The sequence below is a fragment of the Littorina saxatilis genome, linkage group LG2 (genome assembly GCF_037325665.1).
Source record: "Littorina saxatilis isolate snail1 linkage group LG2, US_GU_Lsax_2.0, whole genome shotgun sequence".
Taxonomy (NCBI): Eukaryota; Metazoa; Mollusca; class Gastropoda; order Littorinimorpha; family Littorinidae; genus Littorina; species Littorina saxatilis.
The window spans coordinates 62,844,604-62,870,138 of record NC_090246.1 but is presented as its reverse complement, the minus strand read 5'-3'; the positions used below and the strand labels follow the sequence as shown (position 1 = coordinate 62,870,138).

General features: G+C 43.4%; 2 protein-coding genes across 2 annotated transcripts in view; one reads left to right on the top strand and one right to left on the bottom strand.

Moving 5' to 3' along the window:
• Positions 1-25,535, top strand: part of LOC138959495 (activating transcription factor 7-interacting protein 1-like) — a 364,173-nt gene that overhangs the window by 27,901 nt on the left and 310,737 nt on the right. The gene's annotated exons all lie outside the window — the stretch shown is intronic.
• LOC138959496 (VPS35 endosomal protein-sorting factor-like) lies at positions 1,077-24,581 on the bottom strand. Its single transcript, XM_070331014.1, has 26 exons — positions 24,538-24,581; positions 23,315-23,405; positions 22,914-23,123; positions 22,202-22,346; positions 21,815-21,897; positions 21,080-21,208; positions 20,202-20,286; positions 19,712-19,789; positions 19,146-19,290; positions 18,849-18,942; positions 18,581-18,658; positions 16,225-16,394; positions 15,452-15,563; positions 14,739-14,855; positions 14,349-14,402; positions 13,724-13,867; positions 13,292-13,377; positions 12,940-13,020; positions 12,403-12,565; positions 12,003-12,080; positions 11,609-11,723; positions 10,853-10,992; positions 10,290-10,455; positions 3,311-3,429; positions 2,757-2,903; positions 1,077-1,676 (listed from the first exon to the last, which is right to left on the bottom strand). The coding sequence occupies exons 1-26, from the start codon at positions 24,552-24,554 to the stop codon at positions 1,587-1,589; spliced, it is 2,937 nt and encodes a 978-aa protein (XP_070187115.1). The 5' UTR covers positions 24,555-24,581; the 3' UTR covers positions 1,077-1,586.

Sequence of the window (25,535 nt, the reverse complement as noted above, 5' to 3'; positions counted from 1 at the left end):
GGGAGAGAGAGAGAGAAAGAGAAACATAGAGAGACAGAGACACAGAGAGTAGTTTCGTAACGTTATAGAATGCATTCTATATTATAGAATGCATTCTATATTATAGAATGCATTCTATATTATAGAATGCATTCTATATTATAGAATGCATTCTATAGTATACAATGCATTCTATATTATAGAATGCATTCTATATTATAGAATGCATTCTATATTATAGAATGCATTCTATAGTATAGAATGCATTCTATAGTATAGAATGCATTCTATAGTATACAATGCATTCTATAGTATATAATGCATTATATAGTAAATAATGGATTTTTGAGTCACTTGAGAAAAAGTGACTCTATGTAATCGGTCAGTGTTAGTCTGTCCGGCCGGCCGTCCGGCCGGCCGTAGACACCACCTTAACGTTGGACTTTTCTCGGAAACTATCAAAGCGATCGGGCTCATATTTTGTTTAGTCGTGACCTCCAATGACCTCTACACTTTAACGATGGTTTCGTTGACCTTTGACCTTTTTCAAGGTCACAGGTCAGCGTCAAAGGAAAAATTAGACATTTTATATCTTTGACAAAGTTCATCGGATGTGATTGAAACTTTGTAGGATTATTCTTTACATCAAAGTATTTACATCTGTAGCCTTTTACGAACGTTATCAGAAAAACAAGGGAGATAACTAGCCTTTTCTGTTCGGCAACACACAACTTAACGTTGGGCTTTTCTCGGAAACTATAAAAGTGACCGGGCTCAAATTTTATGTGAACGTGACTCATTGTGTTGTGAATAGCAATTTCTTCCTGTCCATCTGATGCCTCATATAATATTCAGAACTGCGAAAGTGACTCGATCGAGCGTTTGCTCTTCTTGTTTTTATTAAATAATGAATTGTTTAGTAAATAAAAGATTTCTTTAATTACAACAATCACACTTTTTACTTTTGTGTAAATAATAAATTATTTAGTTAAATAATGAATTATTTAGCTATATAATGAATTATTTAGTTAAATAATTTATTATTTAGATCAACAGGAAAAAACGTAATTTCTTTACAAACGGATTGCCATAGGCCACTGAACAGAGGAGTATACTTTAAAGTCACCAAGTGGCAACTCTAATCATATACTAAGAAACACGACTTATAGTTACCACATAATGTGCATAAACGTTGTAAGTTCAGGACAGAACAAGAAGAAACAGAATACATTTAGAAGATTCCTGTTTCATTGCTTCATATTTGCCTTCTTTGATGGAATAGTTAACTTGCTCCTGAACTAAGCAAAACACAGTCTACATCAGAAACCTAAGAAATTGATCTGAATATGTGAAGTTGAACAGAAAAACAATGCAATCACTATGTCCACAGTAGTACCACATCAGTAATCATTCACACATAACCATACATAAATCAATCAATAGATGATCTTGCATTATCACAGATAAAACTAACAAAAAACTTCTAACAGGTGGAGGAATGGGGTGGGGAACACATTTGGGATAAGTTGGTTACACCCTGCACGTTTGTGTGAGTGTATTTTAGTTTTTTTGTTATGCCATTTTATTAACTGTTATTAGGAAAATGGTCAGACTTCAATCTTGGTCTGTGCTGCTAGTTCCCTGAAACCCTTAGCTCCAGAGCTGGCCTTGCTGCGAATGTAGCTTCCTAGTCGTGCCTGCAAAAAGAAAATAATCGGCATAAACTTTTGAAGTAATAAGAAAGAAAAAAATTAGCAAAAGAGCAGGAGCAAACAGAAAAATTACACAAATCACTTGCCGACTTTGGGTTGTGCACATTTATCACAGTTTTTGGTCTTCCTAAACGATGCATAGAATTGCACTTGAATAGTTAAGGTTTCAGAGATTCAAATGCTAGGAAAACAACAGGCGAATTCCGGAAATAACTGTCAACTCTTGGGTTGTGAAAGAGTGAATTTTCGTGAGACAATCTATGGGCCAGTCACTAAGTGAAGAAGGATGTGTCGGAAACACATGGGCAAGGAGCATGTGTGGATTTTTCTGTCTAATTAAAAGCAAGGGTATTCACTTTTTCACAACCCATTCGAACCCAACAGAGTTATTTCCAAACACAGTCTTTTGGGGGATGCCCTTTAATATAAGAAGTGCATAAAAACTGTTTTGTAAAGCACTTCAACAAGAATGAACATTGGTTCCAACTGAGGAGTGCAATGGCCTAGCTAGTGGATAAGAAGCCGGCAAGCCGAAGGTTCGAATCCCCGCTGCACCTGGTGGGTTAAGGGTGGAGCTTTTTCTGATCTCCCAGGTCAACTTATGTGCAGACCTGCTAGTGCCTTATCCCCCTTCGTGTGTACATGCGAGCACAAGACCAAGTGCGCACGGAAAAGATCCTGTAATCCATGTCCAAGTTCGGAGGGTTATAGAAACACAAAAATACCCAGCATGCTTCCCCCGAAAATGGTGTATGCCATTAAACGGTCATTCACATAAAAGTCCACTCGTGCAAAAACATGAGTGAACGTGGGAGTTTCAGCCCATGAACGAAGGAGAAGCCCCATGTGGGATTCAAGGTCCCACTGAGTGAATCTTATGTGTCGCTCTTCTTTCAGTGTGTGACGTCACTTCCACAGGGTTAATTTAGGACTATGTCATGCCCTTTATTACAAGTGCAGACAAAAGCTTGCAGCACCGCTACAAGAATGAACATTGGTCCCAATCGATTTTTTTTGGCCAAGGTACACAACTACAACACATGTAAAGGTACAGGAAGCACTGACCATGGCTTTTGTGTCTGCCTGTCCAGTACGCTGGACCAGCCCCCACAAGTTGGCTGCCAGCGTACACATGGCCGTGTTGGACATATCGCTGTGTGCGATCACCGAGGTCAGCAGGTCAAAGGCCAGGGCTGTCTTGCGTTTCTCCATCTGCAAGCAGAGAGATGATAGAAAAAGTGCATCAATGACAATCTCTGCTCTGTGTCAGAAAACTGTTCCCTGCGCTCACTTTTTCTGTTGTCATACATGTCTCTAGAAGTGATCGCAGGTTCAAGTTTTCTGACTCAGAGCAGAGAAGCATGCAAAGAAATAAAAAGTAGGATACAGTAACATAAAGAGCAGCCATTCTAGTACAGAAATGACAAGCCGTTTTCCAGAATAAAGTTTCAGAAAGCTTACTGCGTTCAATTAATGCATAAAACACATGTTCATTGATGGTAGATTGCTCAGAAGATGGAACCAAACATTTACCCCAAAAACGGAGATTTAACTCATTTACTGAATCGTTTCAAAAGTATCACACTGCTTTACTTGAAGTAATAATAAATGATGCCTACCTCTGGGGCTGAGAGTGACTTGAGATGGGCCAGAATCTGAGTGGTGAGTGTATCTGCCACACCCTTCACTTCTGCCAGGAACTTTGGATCACCCCCATACATTGCGTCATTGGCATCCACTAAAAACAAAACAAAACAAAAAACAATGCAAAACAAAAATGAATAATGCAAGCAAAGAAGATTTCTGTTGAACTTTGTGCCTCATGTTGTCATTTACAGTTTTTATTCCTGACATCTCTCACATAAAAGATTCACTAGCAGAAACTCAGTTTTACTGGAAAATTTCTAAGTAAATTTTCATTTCATTAATATACTTACCCGAATCACATAAAGCATTTGACTACGTCTGAGATGCTAGGTACTGAAAAAACGCTACCCATCAAAAAACAAACAAAGGGAAGCGACCCCTACCAAAAAGCTTGAATAGCCATGGTAACAGCCAGGTTCCCTGGGAGTTACCTCCCATATAGCTACTTCCTCTCTGTCACCACGTGACCGCTCATACGGCTTCAGAAAGACTAAAAACCACAAGCGGGGAAGGCGGGAGGGAATTCACTATGTGATTCGGGTAAGTATATTAATGAAATGAAAATTTACTTAGAAATTTTCCATTAAATTACATATTCTTACTCCGAATCACATAAAGCAGATAACATCAACATGGCGGTGGGCAAGAAATAAACTCAAACTCACCATCACGTTCTGGTCAGAACCTGACCAGCTGCTACGAGTGCAGGAAGAGCACGAGAGCCGTCCTGGCGGAGGGCAGAAATGTCCCGAAGATAACAATTCAGGAATATATCTTCAGAGCGCCAGTACGCAGTAGACAAAACATCATCAAGGCGCATGGAGCGTAGGACTGCGAGCGATGATGCCCATGCCCTCGTTTCATGGGCTCTGGGGGAGTCCAGGGGAAAGGCAGGCAACGCCCCCCCCCCTGTTTGTGCTACTTCAAACATAAGCTTGCCTTATCAGAGAAGTCACCCACCGGGCCAACGTAACCTTTGAGACATCTCTCTCCCGAGTTGTAAGGAGGGAGAGAAACAATAACTTCTGAGACTTGGAACGCACGGGCTGAGTGCGCTCTAAGTACAAACGGAGAGCCCGAACAGGACAGTTGGCCAAATCAGGGTCGTCCGGAGCCAACGCGTTGGTCAGAGCCTTGACTCTAACCAACGGAGAGGCCTGCCCCGGAGTCTGATTTTTGGCCAAAAAATCGGGACGGAAATGCAAAGACACAGAGCCGTCCGACTCAAAAGAAATGTCATCTGGCAGACCCGACAGGGCGTGGACCTCGCTACCCCGCCGGGCCGTCGCCAACAGAAGAAGAAAAAGCGTCTTCCGAGTAAGATTATGCAGACTAGCCTCCCGCAGCGGTTCGAAATCCGAAGAACGCAAGAATGCTAAGACCAGAAACAGGTCCCACTTGGGGGACGGGCACCTGGACCTGGCCTGCTTGAGGGCAGCACCCTTGATTACTGCTGCAATCACTCCCCCGACGTTAATTGATCTACCAATCTGCTTAAGCGTCGCAGAGATAGCTGAGCGCCGGACCCTCAAGGAGGAAACAGACGCACCCTGCGAAAAAAGAAAAGAGAGGTGGTTGGCCACCTGCATGGAGCGAGGCGCCACCGAACTCACCCCCTTCTCCAAGCACCAGGAGGCCCAGGACCTCCAGTGTGAGGCGTAAACGGACGCCGTGGACGCCCTGTGCGAGCGGTCCACCAGGTCCAGCGTCAAGGAAGACGCTCCAGAGCGCCTCAGTGAGTCCCGAACAACCTCCACATGTGAAGCTTCAGAAGACTGGGCTCCTCGTGTGGGATGCCTGTTCGGGGCTGCACGAGTTCCCCTCGCACAAGGGCGAGAGGAATGGGAGGCCCGTGGGCGAGCCGTAGCAGGTCCGGGAACCAGACCTGCGACGGCCACAGAGGGGCGACCAGAAGAAGAAGAGTCGGCCCCTCCAGCTCCGCCTTTCGAATTACTCGGCTGAGTAATGGGAAAGGCGGAAAGGCGTACGCCTCCAGGCCCGTCCAGGGAATGTCCAGAGCGTTCACTCGCCAAGCCTGAGGATCCGGGAATGGCGAGACGAACACCGGAAGCCTCTTCGAGAACCTTGTGGCAAAGAGGTCCACGAGAGGCTTTTGGACCTGAGCCCAAAGGCGCAGCAGTGCCCCGTGAGTGATGGTCCACTCTGACTGAAGCACTCTGCCGGAGCGACTGAGCTCGTCCGCCAGAGTGTTCAGCCTCCCTGGAAGGTACCTGGCTGAGATCGTGATGTGGTGAAGAGCACACCACTTCAGGATCTCGCAGGTCCTGTCCGAGAGAGACGGGGACCGCGAGCCTCCCTGCTTGTTGATATAGGCGGCCACAGTCGTGTTGTCTGTAAACAGACGAACATGCTTGGCCTGCAGGGAGGGCAGAAACTCGACTAGAGCTAGAGCTACTGCTTCTAGCTCTAGCAAGTTGATATGCCACTGGCTCTGTTCCTCCGACCACAGACCTGACACCGTGTGTAGGTCCGTGTGTGCCCCCCATCCCCGCAGAGAAGCATCTGTAAACAGATCCAAGTCTGGGGGAGGTAGGGCGATCGGAACTCCCTTGCTGATCCATTCCGTGTCCAGCCACGGAAGGGTCGCGGACTGGAACCATCCCTGGAGAGGGACGAGGGCGTTCCAGTCCACCTGAGGTGAGTCCACAAACGGCTTCAGCGCTGCCTGAAAAGGCCGTTTGTGGACCCTGCCCAGAGGAACCAACAGAGCCATGGACTCCATCTGCCCCAAGATGGAGGCGAGAGACCGGAGGGGCGCCTGCAGGAGAGGCAAAGTGGAGCGGATCTGAGCCTGGAGTTTGTCCACCCGTCGCTGGGAGGGCTGGACAGTCCAGGCAACCGTGTCGAACGCCATCCCGAGGTAGGTGAACGTTTGAGACGGGATCAGCTCCGACTTTGATCGGTTGATCGAGAAACCCAACAAGTGAGCCTCTCGAAGGACTGATTGGGTATGCTGCGAGCAGCCTATCTGGGATTGATTCAGAACGAGCCAATCATCCAGATAGACCCACAGACGAACCCCCTGCGACCTCGCCAGTGCGCAAAACTGTCTCACCACCATGGTAAAGATCCATGGTGCGAGAGACAGCCCGAAAGGGAGCGCGCGGAACTGGAAGACCTGATCTCCCCACCGGAAACGAAGCCATTTCCGGTCGGCCGGATGCATAAGAATGTGGAAATATGCATCCGTCAGGTCTATGGAGGTCGCCCAATCTCCTGGGCGCAGAGAGTCCCTGACCGTGGCCGGCGTCTCCATCTTGAACTTGATCTCTCTCAAAAAAGTGTTGAGAAGAGATAAGTCCAAGACGGGGCGCCACGCCCCTGAAGCTTTGGGGACGGCAAAAAGACGGCCGTAAAACCCCAGTGAGCTTTGGTCCAGGACCCGCTCGACCGCGCCCTTCTGCACCAGGGAGACAATCTCCGCCTGAAGGACGGATCTTGCTTCCTGCGAGGAGGGGGGTCTGAAGAGCGGCGGATGTCGGGAAAGAGGTGCCTTCTCCTCCCGCCATAAGAGACGGAAGCCCGATCTCACAACTCCCACTATCCATTGGCTGTCTACAGATACCATCCAATGGGAAAGTGCCCGGGAGGGGCCTCCCGCCATCACCAGAGTGGAGGGCGGGAGGGGGGTGAGACCGGGGGCGCCTCATTGGGGGTGAGGCTTGCTACTCGAGCCGCCTCGTCCCCTTCCCGACGCCATCCGTTTCTTGCCGCCTCTAGAGCTCTGCTGTGCAGGCCTCTTCTGAGCAGGTTTGGGATGAGAGGCCGGCTGAGCCTTCCCTTGCTGGGAAGGCTTAGCTTGCTTCATGCCCTGTAGAGTCATGTCCAGGAATTGAGAATCCTTGTTGGACTGAATCTCCTGTTGCCGAGCGACAAGCGCCATTTGGCTGAACAAGGAGCCCTCCACAACCGGAGACACTCTGAGAGTGTCTCTGGTAACCTGCTCTGCAAACTGAGAGTTGGCAAGAAACAACTCCCTCCTCGCCAAGACTGCGTGTGCGTACTGTAATGAGGACAGACGAGAGACGAGTCTGTTCCTCATTTACCTTAGCCAACGCTGTGAGGAGGGAGGAGACGTCGTCCGCGTTCTGCTCCTCGCTGAGCGTAAACGGGACTAAGTCGTCCGTCAAAGACCTAGAGAGAGCCCGAATCAGCGTGTCGGAAATTGAAGCCAATTCCAACAGCTGACGTCCGACTTCCTCCAGGGAGAGGAGAGTGCTTTCTCTCACCGGAACCACTGAGTCGCCCTTGACTGGCTTGGCCAGAAGAGCTGTCAAGTCCGGCGTCACCGGCAAGACGGAACGCGGAAGTGCGTATGACGCAACGAGGTTCCGGCTATGCCGAGGAAGCGCAAGCGGAGGCGATGGCACGAAGGTAGAAGTCTGTGCTATCGTCGCCAGCCAAGGCTGAGATTGCTCCGGAATTGTGCCGAAAGGCACCAGAAACGGAACAGGGTCCGGAGGCACACCGCCTGTCCGCCTAGGCGCCGAAGCCCAGACTTGCGACAGATGGTACGCTATGGCCGGCGACTCCGCGAAGCGGAAGGAAGGATTAGCCTCCTTAGCAGGTAGGAAATCCGACATCGCCGAAGGTGCCCCCGAAGTGGGAGCCACCGCCGCAGCCGTGCCCTCCGGGAAATAACGTGAAGTCACCTCAGCTGCTGTGTCCAGGATGACACGCAGCCTTGATGACATTCCCGAAGGAGGCTCTTCACTGGCCACTGATTGCACATCAGAGTGGTCACAGGAAGTGCCATGACTGTAGTCATCCAGAACGCCGGCGGCAGGATACCCGAGATGACCGGAAACCGGAAACCCGTAATCCTGGAAGTGCTCCCGACTTGAACCCTGACTAAAGTGCATAGGGTAAGACGGAAACCCATCCGAAGCCGCCGGATGTACGTGGGAGGAAGTCGCGGCCCCGTCCGGGGGAAGTGACAGCCTTCCTGGTTGAAGCGCCGGAAGCGCAAAAACCTCACGCCGTTGATCCCTCTCCTGCAGCCAAGAGGACGTGCTCGGATGAGGGACAGCGTGTCCGGCCGAAGCCGGAAGTGCAGACGTCGAAACCGCCGGGGGCGGAAACGACGAATGCGAGAACTGCGGCTGGGAGCCGTAAAGCCCGGAGGCCAGTTCTCGGTCCAACCCGTCACTGCGGCACTGGGTGCGGGCTAGTGAGGGCAGACACCGAAGCTGAGCGACAGATTCACCATACGGAGTACTGTTGCCAGTAGAGAGCAGGGAGTGACCCCGAGGCAATGAACCGCTTCCCGTAAGGGAATGTCCGAACGCCTCACGAGGGCTGCCAGACCGGTCCGACTTACTTGAGACGCCTGTGGTAGAGGCGGAAGCAGCCTGAGCATGCAGACCGGAAGCCGAGGTAACCACCACGGAAGCGAGGGAACGCACCCCCCCCCCCCCCCCCCCCATCTCCGCAGGAAGGAAAGTGCTAGCGGAAGGAGACGCTCGCTGCATTTCCGTCTGAACCATGGAACGTATCTCTGGAAGTAACGAGCTCAACAAGGAGGCAACGATAGCCCCCTGCTCCGGAGCCGCAGAGGGCGGCGGCGGAGTAACAGAAGAAGTACTAGGACGAGAAACAATACTAGGACCAGGCGGTGAAATGGGCACCGTCAAAATGGTATTGCGTGCTTCATCCGACACGACCACCAAAGGCTTGGTGCTAGAAGATTTAGGTTTCACTTTGCCCTTCAAATCGGATTTACCCTTACGTTTGTCTGAATCAGCCATGCTGACGAACAACGAAAACGTAAACAAGCAAAAAATTATACAAGAAAAGTTACTGAAAATGAACGTAAACACGAACCGCAAGCAGTAACTAACAACGCAGAAACAAACCGAACTTGCAACAAAACAGTGAACAAGCACAGGTTAAACGCCACAGACAGCAAGTCAGCCAAGCTGACAGAAGCAAAATGGCGACAACGCACGTGTTACTGACACACAGAGTCCAAGGGACAAAATATCAGCAACAGCAGGCGAAAACGAACAAAAACCACAGAAAAATACAGAACGGGCTCACCAAACGAAGCCCTGACAGGAGAACGATGGGTTACGTGGCCGGCAAGTGAACAACTCCACCAAAGGCAGCCTCAAAAAGCGCACAAAATTTCCACACAACCTCTCTGCAAGACGCTGAAGTCCGTATGAGCGGTCACGTGGTGACAGAGAGGAAGTAGCTATATGGGAGGTAACTCCCAGGGAACCTGGCTGTTAACATGGCTATTCAAGCTTTTTGGTAGGGGTCGCTTCCCTTTGTTTTTTGATGGGTAGCGTTTTTTCAGTACCTAGCATCTCAGACGTAGTCAAATGCTTTATGTGATTCGGAGTAAGAATATGTAATTTAATCACAATTTAAAACATTTTCTGTTTCAAAGTAAGGATACTGTGTAGCATGTTGCTGGTAAGTATGACAGCTTTATTTCTCTCATTTTTTTTTTATATCACCACTTTACAGAACCCCTAGCACAATCAGTGGGATTTTAATGGCCTCAAGTTGTTATAGAGGTACATGTGGTAGTTTTTGGACTGGCGTTATTGCCTAGGACTCACGGCCCATAAGTTGTCACAATCTGTGATTGCATTACAATTGGAGTTGGGTTTTTATTTTCTTCATTCGTCAGAATTGACACATTTTTCTTATAATTTTGAGGACTTGTCCAGGATATTTTAAAAATTATTGGTACTTGGTGCGAATTTGAACGTATCTGGAGGTGGATTCCAGAACGGTGCTACCCTGTTACTGAACGTGTTTTTTCTTGTGATTATCACAGTGCTCCAAAAATATTTTTCTTTATGAATTTCTTGTAAGCTCAAACTTTGGAAGTGAAAACATTCGTCCAGGCAGGGTCAATGTCAACCAAGATGTTAAAAATGTTGTAAGTCTCAAATCAGGGCACTCAAGCTCCCCCACCTTTATCCACGTGGTAAGGGTACTCCTCCTGGCTGTACGCAGAGAGTGCAGCCAGCACCCTAGTGTAGACTGTGACCCTGGCGTCAGAGCTCTGGTCCCAGGTGTAGTCCTGCAGCACGTTCAGCAGCCCTCGCAGAAGGTACAGCACACCCGCCTCTGGGCTGTCCTGCAAAGGCGACAAAATACATGTAACTGTGTTGTGTCTGATGATATTACTTTGCCGTGGGTTTCTTGGACGAACAGTTGTAAGTCGGTTGGTAAAGCATTCAAATTTAGGCAACGATAGACAGAGGTCAAGTGTATGTGATGACTCAAGAGTTCCGGTATCAATGTGTTACTGTCACACACACACACACACACACACACACACCCACACACACCCACCCACCCACCCACACACACACACCAACACCCACACCAACACCCACATACACACAAACAGACACACACACACAAACATCCACCCACACACACAGAATAGCCCTTCCATTTCACTGAAACTTTTCTCCGTGTTATGTGCAAGTTTAAGACTTTAACAACATGAAACGGCAGCTACTGCTTACAGGTGTGGCAACAAGGGTGGAGACAAAGTTACTGATGAACTCCACCAGCAATGGTTCTGTGGACCGCACTTTGCCCTCAGTGTCCAGAACAACAGGGAGCTCGGGGATGCGAGAGATGGTAGCTTTGAAAAAGGCATCAGCTGCAAACACACGGAGAAAGAATTTAGCAAACTAACTATGACTGTTTGGCATACACTCCCACTGAACTGAGCATGACTGTACAGTTTTGTATGACTCAAAATGTCTCTACAAACTCACTACCAATTCTCTCATCAGTCTTCACACTTTGTTGGAGAGAATTTGCATGTTAGAGGACAGTCTATATATGCACACAAAAAAGTGTTCAATCAAATATGCATGCTTGGTATCCACAGCAGTATTTAAGCAGTGTTGTTCTCAGTTCTCAGTCTCCCATCATTTTTTTTATTTATCTGAGGTACTTAACTGATCCCTTGCCGATTGACTGTCCGATGGTTTTGACATTTAGGTCTTTTGACATAACAATTTGTTTTTGCCAGGCACTTTGGACCAATGTATATTTTTAGTCTATGTCCATCTGACCAATTGATTGTCCTCTGAGTCTGGGAACAGCACTGATTTGAGCTTATAACTGTCAAATCTAAAGAGTAAAAACTAAGCAAACAGTCTCGCAAACAACCATCTAACAAAGCCAAAAGCAAACAGGCAAATTACCAATCAGCAAACAACCAACACATACTATTTAACCTGGACATCTAGGACAACATTCCGGCTCACCTTGAGAAAAACACTGGTTGAGAAGTGCCACCTGACCGCACACAAGGTAGAGCTGTAGCTGAGAGTACACCGACTGCAGCGATGGGATGGTGATGAAAGTGTACGCAGCACACGCCTGCAACATGCACATCATACAACACTTGCTTCATTTGTTACATTAATTCAAACAGGGCAATATGCAACTACAGCAGCCACAAATCAATCAAAACAACTAAGAATTCCACACAATACTAGAGCATCAGATTGCAACACTTCTACACCTCCTCCCCCCTCCCCTTCCCCTTCCCCTCCCATTCTTCCAAAGACAAAACAAACTGCATTAAAGTGAACAAGAGGAAAAGAAAGAGAGAACATTTGAGAAAATAGAATCAAATCAAAAACTAATCATACTCACCCTGACAAAGGCTGCTGTTTTGCGTGAATGATTTCCTTTGACGACTTGTCTTGTGTCAATGGATAATCTGTTCACGCTCTGAAATCAACAACAAACAATTAAATGACATTTTCATAAAATGATCCAAGTTAAATTATTGAGCATGACACTTTTCAGACGAAACTGATTATCACTGATCAAGCCATGAATGGTCTATATCTCTTATTCTACTAGTACAATACACAGTATTGTTTGCTGTTACTTCAGTAAAATACGCCATTTGTGCAAAAAAACATATATATTGAAAAAAAGGCCACTCTGGAAGTGCATGAATCCCTTTTTACAGAATTCAAAAACTTCAAGATAGACATTTTCCTCTTCAACTAAGCCCACAAACTATAGAACAAAACATGCTGTCTACCTGTATGAGGGTGACAAGCACAGGATCCAGGTTGCTGAAAGAGCCTCTGGCTTCCACATAGAAGCTGAGCTGCTGCTCAAAGTCTCGTCCAAATGACACACCGGCAATGAACCCACACAGCAAAGCGGCAATCACTCGTTTCTCATCCTCCAGGGTCAGTGCACTGAAACACAAAACAAAAAGCAGCAAGGATAAAATAAATGACAATAGAAACTAGACTATAAAAAAAGATCAAGCAAAGAAAAACCCAAACAAAAATAAACTGATGGCAAACAATTGTACAGCATATAACTGACAAATTCATGCTTTACTTTAAGATGGTGTTTTTTTCTTATCCTTTCTTGTAGTGTATTGCTTCCTTTCCCTCTCAGCATATAAACAGAAGAAAACATCACACACCCCCCAAAAAAGTGAAAAATTAAACAGTGATGCCTGGAATTATATGTACAGTAATAAGAAATTTGCAAAACTTCAGATGTCTTTTCCTTTCAGGTAACATAAGTGTAATGATGTGAATACAAAAGCAAGTCTACTTACTTGACAGAATCATGGACAGTCTTGCACAGGAACATCATGGCGTTAATCACCACAGGGTCGTTGACTGTCTCAACTTGGTGCCTGCAGAGATATCAAAGTCATAACAGAGAGAATCTTGTGTATTAAGAACACCACATTCTTTGTGCAAGCAGAAGAACTAGACGACCACAGAAACACACACATTTACTTCCACCAGAACAGACACACTGAAACCAACACATACTTGTTACCACCTTCTGCCTTCCATATACACTTTCCACAGGCGACACACACAATTACACTCACAGAAATGCAATAACATCCCCAGAGCTTCATCATTCAACGACTATACAAGTATAATGATTGCACATACTTTCCAAAAGCCTCCAACACGTTTTTGCACACTTCCACTTTGATGGCATCTCTCTGGAACATGTCTAAAAAGGGCAGGAACTTGTCCTGGAAAACAAAACGTACAATTCTGATTAAGCAATGGTAAATTCGTCTTCTGAAACAAAAAATGGCAACCTTTATAACATATTTCTCACACTATTTTCACAATAATTTCTCACAGTTTAAAAAATACACACCAACATACAAACAAATGAAACTGTGAGAATCATATAGAGCAAAGGTAAAGTCATTTTTCCTCTGAAACAAAAAGGGTCAAACTTCATAACTATTTGTCACAATATTTTGAAGCTAATTTCTCACTCGTTTATTATTGATATGATTTATTTGGTCCTGATTCATTGTACCTAATGATATCCCATTTCAATCTGACATGACTAGATTCAATGCTGACCAGTGAAAAGAGTTGCGAGAAGTCCTTCATGTGTGTGAGTATCTTGGAAACGATAGACTGGAGGCGAGGGTAGTGGTCTTCAAACGCACGGTCCGGTGTCATGTGTTTGATGACATCTGCTAGGATCTTGTTCACTTCACGCTTCTGAACACAAAAACAGACAGAGCATAAATATCCAAAGTAACAGGCTCTACCAGTACACAACTAGAGTAATGTCAGTAACACTATGACAACTACAGTCATTTAAGAACTGATGAACGTTCTGTTTGTTACAATCTGAAACTCAAATCTCAAAATATAATGTATCATCAACAAGAACAATAACAAAAGAAAGAAAGAAAAAAAGATAGGAAGACTGACAGAAAGAAGAATAATAGGAAGAAAGAAAGAAAAAAAGAAAGAAAGAAAAAAAGAAAGAAAGAAAGACAGAAGAAAGAAAAAAAAGTAAGAAAGGAATAAAAGAATGATAGAATTAAATCAATAAAGAAAGACAGAATAATAGGAAACAAGACATACTCAGACTAATACATGCACATACACAACAGAGCATATGTGAAGTCTACATAAATCACCCCACTGCTGAGTGTGACTGATAATGTGCTAAACTGCATCAAATCAAGCTTACCCCAAAGTGTTTCACCACAAACTCAATCCACACCTCTGCACAGGAAATGTAGTCCTGAAAGAAAGAAAAACAATAATTTTAAAAATCACACACCTTGCCGGAAATAAGTCCTATAAAGTCAGCCTACTCAGACAAGAATATCTTAAACATGTTCATGTAAGACATACACAGAAGGTTTAATACGTTTCTGTATTTCTGTCTTTTTGCAGCTCGATCTACAAAAAATATTCCCTTTAGGATAATTTTGTCTGCCATTCCCTTTAAAAAATAACAATATGTAAGATCTCAAGCAAACAGCTTTGAAACTGTTACAAGACAAATTAAAATGGTATATAGAAAAGTAATAACACACACACACACACACACACAGAAAAAAACCAGAACACTCACAGCAGGATTCTTGAGTTTGATGACAGACTTCCACACTTCACTGAGCACAGCAAGTTTCTGATCTTCAGGTGTCTCAGCGACAACCAGGCAACGCCCCAGTGATTGCTGAAGCAGGTGCTGCGTTGGGAAAGAAAAAGATATCTTTATATTTATGATTGGTTTCTTTGCTAACTTGTTCACTTCATCTGTTATACATGTGGCAAAAAAGGTTGGTATTTTGAACTTAAACACAGTCACTCACTCTGTCTCTCACTCTGTCTCTCACTCTGTCTCTCACTCTCACTCTGTCTCTCTGTCTCTCTCTGTCTCTCTCTGTCTCTCTCTCTCGCTCGCTCGCTTGCTTTTTTGGTTGCACATATTGCTTATTGCTAGGTTGGATTTTGACAACGAATAAATGACCACATAAGTCTTGAATGTGTATAAAACCCAATCATAACCTTATATCTTCCCCTAAATGATCTCCCCTCCCCCTCCCTTAACACCCCATCCACAGAGGCAAAATCCACAACAACAAAACCAAAGACTGCATCCACAAACTGCTAAAGCAGAGGTATACATGCAACATGGGGACTACAGCTATTTATTTATTTATTTATTTATTAAGGAGATTTCTATAGCGCATAACTAAAAGCACTAAAGCATCATGCAGTAGTGAGTACCCATAAAAACTGTGCATCTTGTCAAGGCTTTTTGTCAGTCAGTCTGTTAGTCACCTTAGGGAAGCCTGTGTCCTCGCATTCCCTGATCATCTCAGTGAAGAAGGTGGCCCTGTTGGCGATGAATTGAGGGTGGAAAGCCGACATGATGGAGTTGAGGAGTAGCGCGCTGAAAGCATTAACATCTACAATTGTACAAGTAAAGGTAATTTACAACAGTTCATTCTTTGTTTTCAACACAGGGATACAATACAATAGCATAGAATGCAACAGATCTCAATACAATTAACTTCAATTAAGTACAATTCAACTTCAAATTGTCAGCAAAGCCTCACATGCCCCAAATGGCTTTGCCGTGTGGGCGTAAAACTGAAATTTCTCGACTTGTGGGCCAGACACTGCAATAACTCCATCACCCTCACAGCTTCTATTCTTACTTGTTGCAGTCCTGCTTGCATTTCTCAAGCGTGGTGCAAGGCATCAGAGGCTCTGTGGACTAGACACATACTGCAATAACTCCATCACATGCACAGCCTCTACAAGCTCTTACTACAATACAATACAATACAATACAATAACTTTATTAATCTCTAAAAGAGAAATTGCATTGCTGAGCGTTTGTGTCCGTAATAATAACATACATAAAACATTCAAAATAAACATTTGTTCTTTGTCCTGAGAAAATATAGCACATTGGTTATCACATAAGAAAGTATATATTAAAAATAAATTAACATGCATTCACCATCAACAATGCACAAACGAAAGTCAGCGCCTTGCCGGTTATCACATATTGTCTAATGTGTATTGTCACATATGTTATCACATACTTGTTGCAGTCCTGCTTGCATTTCTCAAGCGTAGTGTTAAGCAAGGCGTCAGAGGCTTTGTGGGCCAGACACTGCAGGATCCAGTCTAGGGCCGGTGAGAAGAGGGTCAGGTATAGCGGCATCTCCATCTTCTGGGCTGCCAGGATGTTCTGCACGCTGTCGTTCTGCACCTGTGTCCAACACACTGAATGCTACAAACACAGCCTCTGCAGCAAATTGTTGTGTACACAAGTTAACTCATATAAGGGTTCTTCTTTACTACTGGTCACAGAAGGGGGAATCAGAGGTAAAAAAAGAAAACAGCTTTAAGTTTATTCCATTTTGGTTATTTATCTTCCAATACATTCAATGCATACGACATGTGAAACAAGAGTACCGTATTTTCGGTACTATAAGGCGCTTTGTTATATAGGGCGCAACCCCCAATTTTGAGGTAAAATTGAGAAAAAACATCACACTAGGCGCTTCGGTGTATTAGCCGCACATCAAAGGAAGAATACAGAGTGAAAATAGTTTTGCTCTAGATGTGCCGTGAGATCAGAGGCAGTTGCATTGTAATAGCTGGTTGGCCTTGAGACCAGCTGCCTGCCCCAGTTTACAGACACTGACCTTCTTCCCCGGGGTCAATGACCGAGTTTTATCTATGAGACACTGACCCTGACCTTCTTACCCCTGGTCAGTGACCCCGTTTAACCTATGGGGCGGTCTCTTTGATGTCTGAGAGGAAACTCATCCAGGGTGGTAGTAGCAGAAACAAGCATTATCACAAGAGAGGGAGTGTTAGTTTTTTTTGTATGGGGATGTGGGTGCATGTTTTCTCTTCTTTAGCGATACCAGTCAATAGGGCGCAGGGGTTCAAGTTGAGAAAAAAAGTTGCGCCTTATAGTCCGAAAAGTACGGCAAGTAAGAGTTTTGCAGTACCAATCTGCTGGCACCTGAGAAAATAACAAGCATTGAAATGACAAGCAAACAACAATCATAGTTAAGTGAGGCAGAGCTTTGATAAGATCTAAACAAGTCGCGTAAGGCAAAATTACTACATTTAGTCAAGCTGTGGAACTCACAGAATGAAACTGAACGCACTGCATTTTTTCACAATGACCGTAGTCCGCCGCTTGTGCAAAACGGAGTGAAACTGACGAGCCTGTTCAGCGCGGTAGTGGTTTCGCTGTGCTGCATAGCACGCTTTTCTGTACCTCTCTTCGTTTTAACTTTCTGAGCGTGTTTTTAATCCAAACATATCATATCTATATGTTTTTGGAATCAGGAACCGACAAGGAATAAGATGAAATTGTTTTTAAATCGATTTCGGAAATTTGATTTTGATAATAATTTTTATATTTTTAATTTTCAGACCTTGTTTTTAATCCGAATATAACATATTTATATGTTTTTGGAATCAGAAAATGATGAAGAATAAGATGAACGTAAATTTGGATCGTTTTATAAAAAAATTATTTTAATTACAATTTTCAGATTTTTAATGACCAAAGTCATTAATTAATTTTTAAGCCACCAAGCTGAAATGCAATACCGAAGTCCGGCCTTTGTCGAAGATTGCTTGGCCAAAATTTCAATCAATTTGATTGAAAAATGAGGGTGTGACAGTGCCGCCTCAACTTTTACAAAAAGCCGGATATGACGCCATCAAAGACATTTATCGAAAAAATGAAAAAAACGTCCGGGGATATCATACCCAGGAACTCTCATGTCAAATTTCATAAAGATCGGTCCAGTAGTTTACTCTCAATCGCTCTACACACACACACGCACACACACACAGACACACATACACCACGACCCTCGTCTCGATTCCCCCTCTCTATGTTAAAACATTTAGTCAAAACTTGACTAAATGTAAAAACAAGGGGTTGTAAGCGCTCTAAACACAGACAACAACAGCAAGTGCGAGTTATGCGGAACCATGCTGACACCTGAGAGACTAAAGAAGCGTTGAAATTCCACATATCACTCAGTTGCTGTTATTGTCTATACATTTAGAGTGCTTAGATCCCTTTGTTTCCAAAACAAACAAGAATAAAAATAAAAATAAATCAGTTCTCATACATCAATTAAAGTGGCGCTCAATGTTTAACCAACATCTTTTCACCCGCAATCTAGATAGAGATAAACAACAAATACTATAAAATTAACAAATTTGAATTGATTTACAAAACAAACCAACAAACAAAACGAAAACAAAAAACACAGAAAAAGTTGTAATTTTACATAATAATTAAGAACATAATATGAGCAAAACAGATAATACAGCTTCATCATTACAATTAAACCTGTCTGTAACAACCACTGTACTCTATTTCTGCCATGTATGATGTAAGATAAAAAGACAAAATACCTGCACAAAGCTGCCCAGAAAGTCATCAAAGCAAGGTAGGACATGGTCTCTGATACTGGGGGCCACCTGAATGCCAACCTGAAAAAGTCATTAAAAACACAGTGCAAAACAGGTTTGGCATCAAATCATGCATGGAAACTCATTTATCAATCCACCCCATGCAATGATCTTTAACTCACATAAGAGCTCTCACTCACCCATTCATACACGCACGCACACACGCGCAGACACACACATAAAAAACAGACAGTATGTGTAAATGACTTACCCTGCACAGGTAGCATCTTGCATAGACAGCTACTAGCGGATCCCCAATGCCTCGTGTCATTAGGGCAACTCGCTTCAATGCGTCTGCATATTCCCTGTTCCACCGCAACATAAGACATCATTAAACTTTAACAGGCTTAGAACCAACCTTTTTTCACACACACACACACACACACACATATGCATGCATTCACGCACACACACAAACACACCCCCATATATGCGCACATGCACACACACACACAGTCCAATTGAAGAAATGCTTTATAAAATTAAAAAGATGCCTTTCACAACCTACCCTGAAGTGAGGAAGCTGTAGGATTTCAGGATGGCACACTCCACGTATAGTCGTGGAATCAGCTCTCGGATAGACGCGATCTTGAAGAACCAGTTTCTGCATGTTTCTTTGGCTGACTCTGGCACATCTGCTGGTGTAAAGTTGGCTGCAAAATAAAAAAAGGGTTGCTTATACTTGATGCATGCAGGTGAAATATATCAAAATAAAATACAGTGGAATCTCTCTTTTAATTAAGACCTCAAAATTCTGACTAATCAAATTTGAAAGGGAAGGATTAATAAAATGTTAAAATTGAGGTAAAGTTACAGACACTATGATTGAACAGTCAATCTGAGTAAAGTGAGGTTTTGAAAGCGGGAGGGAAGGAGGGGGGGGGGGGGGGGGGGGAAGAGGAGTCCTTGAAAAGAGGGTTCAACTAAATCATTTTGTTTGCAGCTGCTGGTACACAAGTGCTGTTTTCCAATGAGGGTGCCTCCCAAAAAAAGTTTTAGGACTCAAACAAAACAAGCACATAGCTCTTGATAACAAATAAACAAGAAAAAAAGGCAGAATTGAGGAGAACTTACATGGCAAGCGTACTGGCTTCGTACTTCCAGGTGGGATGTATTGTGCTTTTTCAAGCAAACGGTCATACACCAGGCGACCTGGAAAACACATCAAATTGGAAAGTACAGTAGTAAGAATTGCATGTACATGTATCACAATTTCCAAAATACAACCAAGCACAAACCCCAACCATAGAGTTTCAATACCTCGTATGGCATTGTATGTATATTAGTCAGCTTTAAAAAAAAAAGAAGGATACAGCACACAGTACTACTTTTTGTGGTGTTAATTTCTTTTTAACTTACAAATGCATACATTTTACTTCATGGCATATATCTTGACTGCCAGATGTTACTGTGTATTATAATTTATATCGCGCATAAACTATTTCTCATCCTAATACTATTTCATGTAAGAGATAATATAAACTTTATTTTGAAGAATTCTTAGGACACTGAAAGATTTCAAAAATGTCTGGGTACACAAAAGCCTGTGAAGATCGATACTTACCAAATGTGTCCAATATTTCTGTGATCAGCACAAACTTGCTGGGGTAAAAATGTATGACAGAGATATCTGCCAGCAACTTCGAACACTGCAAACAAACAGAAAGACAGCAGTCAGAAGGGTGGAGAGTCAATAACATAAGAAAGTTTAATCAAAAATTGCAAAATGGAATCGAATTTCTAAAAAAAATACCAAAAAAGATTGAAAAAACATCAAATTCTACTGATGTCGCAAAGCATCACGTGACTTTCAACGAGATCAGCAAAACGCTACAGGAAATGCACTCGGATGTATTCCCGGTATACAGAGAAAACATTTTCATTTTTTTCATTTTCATTTCTTTATTGTCCCATCGCTGGGAAATTCGGGTTGCTTCCTCCCAGTGGAAAGCTAGCAGCAACGGAGTCGTGCTACCCAGGTGTCTGCGTGTTTAGGTGCATTCAGCCACCTGCGCTTATGGCAGAATGACCAAGGTCTTTTACGTGCCATTGCGGTGACACGGGGGTGGGACATGGCTTCCGTCTCTGGGTTTGAACATAAAGTTGACCCGTGTCCGTCCCGGCCCGAATTCGAACCCACGACCTTCCGATCACAAGTCCAGTGCTCTACCAACTGAGCTACCGGGCACCTACAGGAAATGCACCTACAGGGAATCCACCCACTTTAGGTCGACATAGACCCCTTCTGCTACATTTACAGAGGTTATGAACAGATAATCTGAGAAAACAAAGTCTTAAATGGGAGGGAGTCTTAAATTGGGGGGGGGGGGTTCTTTAAAGGGGGTTTCACTGTATATGCAGAGAAACAGAGAAACCTGACTGTAAGGAAGTTCCACTGTTTATGCAGAGAAACAGATACAGAGAAACCTGACTGCAATGTACCTGAATGGCAATCTTGAGTGACTTGACCCGCTGGTCTTGCTCCCAGGCTGTGACGAGCGCCTGGTTGAGTTCCTCGATACGCTTCACGTAGTCCTGCTGGCTCAGGTTCATCATCTCCTTCACTGAACCCTGAAAATACATTCAACCATGAGGAACATGCGCCTGAACCCATGCCAGAAGGAAGAGGATAGGGTACAGTGGTACCTGCAGTGAAAGGACACCCTTGGGACCAGCTAAAAGTGTCCCTACCTAGCAGGTGGCCTGTCATGTGTGTGTGTGTGTGTGTGTGTGTGTGTGTGTGCGTGTGTGTGTGTATGCATGTGTGTTTGTGTGTATGCATGTGTGTGTGTGTGTGTGTGTGTGTGTGTGTGTGTGTGTGTGTGTGCGGTGGTGTGTGTGTGTGTGTGATAGTTGCTTATGCTGACGTGTTTTAATTTTGTGTTCTGTTCATTGCATTTAATTGTCAGCCGCAATGCAATTTCTCAGGTTGAGATAATGAAGTATTATTGTATTGCGAGACACCGCTCTTATGTATACTATCCCTGAATAGCTCTTAGTTATACAGATCATCTTGATTAACCAAACTCTTTGGAATCAAACGTATTACGTAGGATTTTACTGCCGATCTTGTTCATTCACCTGCATTCATAATAATAAAATTCAAAGTACTGAATGAGTCAAGACCACAGAGAAATGCTTCTGATACCCATTGAATTCATTAACACAGTACTGTACCTCTTCAAAGTCATCAAGCTGCTCCAGTCGGTTTTTCACTTTGTCTGTCACTGTTGCAGCATGATGTTGGGTCTTGATCACAACTGCAAATACAAATGAAAACTGTTTAACACATGTATATATATCACAAAACCAAGCAGAAAACCATAAGAATCCTTTCTATCTAAACAGCTCATCAAACTCTTTCAACTGAATTCTTCATGTTGAACTTTAAAAAAAAAAGAGGACATTTTTGAATCTTTATGTCAGTTATATAATAAAATATATAATAAAAGATACAATATCAGTCACACGCAGACACACATACATGGACACAGGCATACAAAAATGTACACAGAAAAACAAACAGACAGGCGCAAAGAAATGTAAGAATCTAGCTTGAAATACCTTTCTCTTTGTCAGAGGCAGAGAGAAAACTTGTGGTGATGGAGAGCTTCTCTGATGTTGTGTACTTGGCCAAGATGCCAGCTTTTTTGGAGGACCATGGTTCAAAGGATTCATCTAGCCCATCTGGGCTGATTACGTCCTTCTTCTGAAACCACCACATCAACGAATCAGTTGTATATATGCATGGTTCTTTTGTGTACTATGGTTCAAAAACAAGTACACAATAAGCAATTACCTGCTTCCTTCCTTAAAATGAAAACCATCACACATCTATCCACTAGCTCGTCCTTGGCCTTTTACAAATGGCACCAGCACAATCCCACTTCAATACTTTACGTGAGTCTGTGGCCTGCCTGCCTAATGAAATGTTAATGATGGTTAGAAAAGTTATTTTCAAGCACATTTAGACTTAGATTTTAAGATAAATGAGCTTAGGTACAGCTGTTCAAAGCATGAAATAAAATGGATCTCCCAGATACCAATGCAGACAGACAAACATACATACATGTAATGACAGACAGACACACAGACACATACACACAGAAGGATCAAAACTTAAGCACTAGTACAGGCTAACCAAGTACTCATTCAACCATCAAATCAATCTGTCATAGCACAATAACACACATTGTCACAAACACCTTCGAAATTAAGCAAGTGAAAACAACTACAAGTTGATCACAAATAAGTAAAACCTTCTTCAGATAAACACCTTCTCACTGCTGCTTCTAGCCCTTCCCAAAGGCTCAGCCTCTGCAGCAAATCTGGACAGTGGGTCGGCCCCCTCAAAAGCAAGACTGATGGCGCCATCAGCTCCCAGTGGATCTCCAGAACTCAGGGGGTCCACAAATTCTCGCTTGGGTGCAGGCTTAGTCTCCCGAGCTGGGGTGCCCCTACTGTCCACTTGTTTAATCTCTGTGACCTGTAAATGATACAGCCATAAATAAGTTATGTAGGCATTACATTACAGGTACTCCAGCTAGGATCAGTGAGATTTCTTTTCTATCAGTATCTATATAGGCAAATATTTATATTATATATATCTTATCAATTTGTAAGAGAGATGCAGAGTACAGAGAAGGGGAAAACGGCCGCAGCCCTGGATACACTTACAGTTATTCCTTTCAAAGGATGAGACGCTGCAGGTTGGCTCTGTAATGCTTTCTCTGCCTTTTCCAACTCATAGTTTCTTGGACTTGCATACCTGTGAAGAATGAAATGAATCATGCAAAATACACTTCGCCAAAAATTATTGCAACAAATTTCCACCAAACATTAAAGCATTAATTCCCGTGTCATTTCATTTAAACTTTCTATGCCAGTTAAGGCCGTTCACTTGACTACCTTTCGGATTAAGATTTCTCTTACCGCTGGATCACATGACCGTCGCTCAAAGAAGGGTACCCTCAAAATGGACCGGATAAAAACAGAAGGGACCAATCAAAAATTTAACAAAAATCACAATAGCCAAACTTTGCAACTTTTACATACGAGAAGAAAGTCAAATCAATTATCTACCCAGAACATGTTGTTTTGTTTAGCTAGCTTACGTATTTCATGTGTTATGCTATTCCTACTGATCATAGATGTGTATTGACGTACTGATGCAGGTGGTGATCGCATGAGCAGTCAAAAACGGGAGTTTTTGCATCAATTTTAAGGGGTATCATGACAAAAAGCGCTGTATTTCAGCAATGACTAGGTGGATTGCTCTGAAACTTTTAGAATATTTTGCCAACATACTAGACCATAGATCGACGTACTTCAAATACAAATTACAATTTTCGATTGTTTCAGGTATCTGTTCAAATGTTATGCCATATGATCCGGAAAAAGTTTTAAAACTCATAGGATTGTTCACTTGTGTAAAAAAAAAAAAGCATGATTTTGCATGTCTTTAGACAAATGATTGATACAGGTACTGCAAACGTTTCTTATTCTTAATACTAATTATAGACCTGTTTAAATTAAAAAGAGCCCAGAACTATACGGTGCAGACTTATCTACAAAAAGCAGTGTAAATATTGGTCTTCTCTCGTACAATTTACATCCTACTCAAAACAATCATCTCGTTGATGAAGGCTAGGAGCAATGTAGGTGCGTGCCACAACTCAGTGCTCGTGTAGCAGACGACACTTTTTAAAATCAAACACACCCCCTATTCCTCCTCCGTGACCATTGTGTGACTGGGAATGTCCCTACTGCCACGGATCGAACTCATGCAGTCAACTTTATCCAACAACTTCTTCTGTTGTTTAAATCTATTGTATTTTTAAAACAACTGCTTTGCTTCTAAGGAGGACATCGTTTGTTTTATATATTAATCAAGCCCTCACCACTCATAAGACGCCATCTTCCATCACGTGCATAAAAACATTAGACTGGAAAATCTAGGAAGTATTTTGATCCAAGCAGAAAGAAAATAAATTGGATAAATATATTTTTTGAATACGATACAAAACTATCAAACAGGAATGATTTTCCTCTTGATTTTACTCTCATTTTATGCTTGTGTGTGAAATATGTTTGGTATAAAAAGTTATGATTTTTAAGGATCCAAGAGGAGACAACTACTTTGTCCCGCACTAAACATGGCGTCAAGTTCGCCTGCGGAAAACGAGTTGAACCTTCTTCCTGCGGTTTATGAGGTTGTCAGAAGGTAAGACCCTTTGGAAATGAGACTGGTAGTTCATCGTACGGTAATTTATCGCACTTAAACGTATGTTCACTGTGTACAGAGGTTTTCTAAAGGAAACATTGCATCTGAAGTTGTGTATGGATGGACGCAGGTTCCACGATGACTAGTATTAATCCAAGCGAAGCTGGAGGTATCCCACGAACGCTATACTGTAAACGAGTTGAGAACTGTTCATGCCGATAATACATAAGTAAAGAAGGATTCTTTGTGCACAAACTCAGGCTACAGCTGGGGATGGAAGTTCACCAAAAATTGGGAACATACATGATACTAAGTAAAATACGGGAATGTCCCACTAGTCCGAGGGTTCACTAGAGACGCTTGATTTTCCAGTTATTATACCGCCCCTTAAAAGGTGGTATATAGGTTTCACTGTGTCTGTCTGTCTGTGTGTGTGTGTGTGTGTGTCCGCAAATAGATATCCGATGTTTGAGAACCGATTTCAATGAAATTATGTGTGAGGCTGTAGTACAACCCAGGCTCGATCCTCTACATAATTCAGGTCGGTGGGATAACTATTGGACCCTCACTGGCAAAAGGAAACCCGAGGTGCTATATAATATGACTAAAAACTGTAGGCAGTTCGATCACGTAATTGTCCAGTCGGGGTGGTATCCTGATAAATTTAATATCCTT

Bases quoted from the DNA above. Each gene is read 5' to 3' on its own strand.
- LOC138959496 (XM_070331014.1), bottom strand. The intron at 13,378-13,723 runs GTCAGCATTGAA...TTTGTTTTCCAG, and splicing joins TCTCGCAACTCTTTTCACTG to GACAAGTTCCTGCCCTTTTT. The intron at 12,081-12,402 runs GTAGACAGCATG...TGTTGATTTCAG, and splicing joins TGCTTGTCACCCTCATACAG to AGCGTGAACAGATTATCCAT.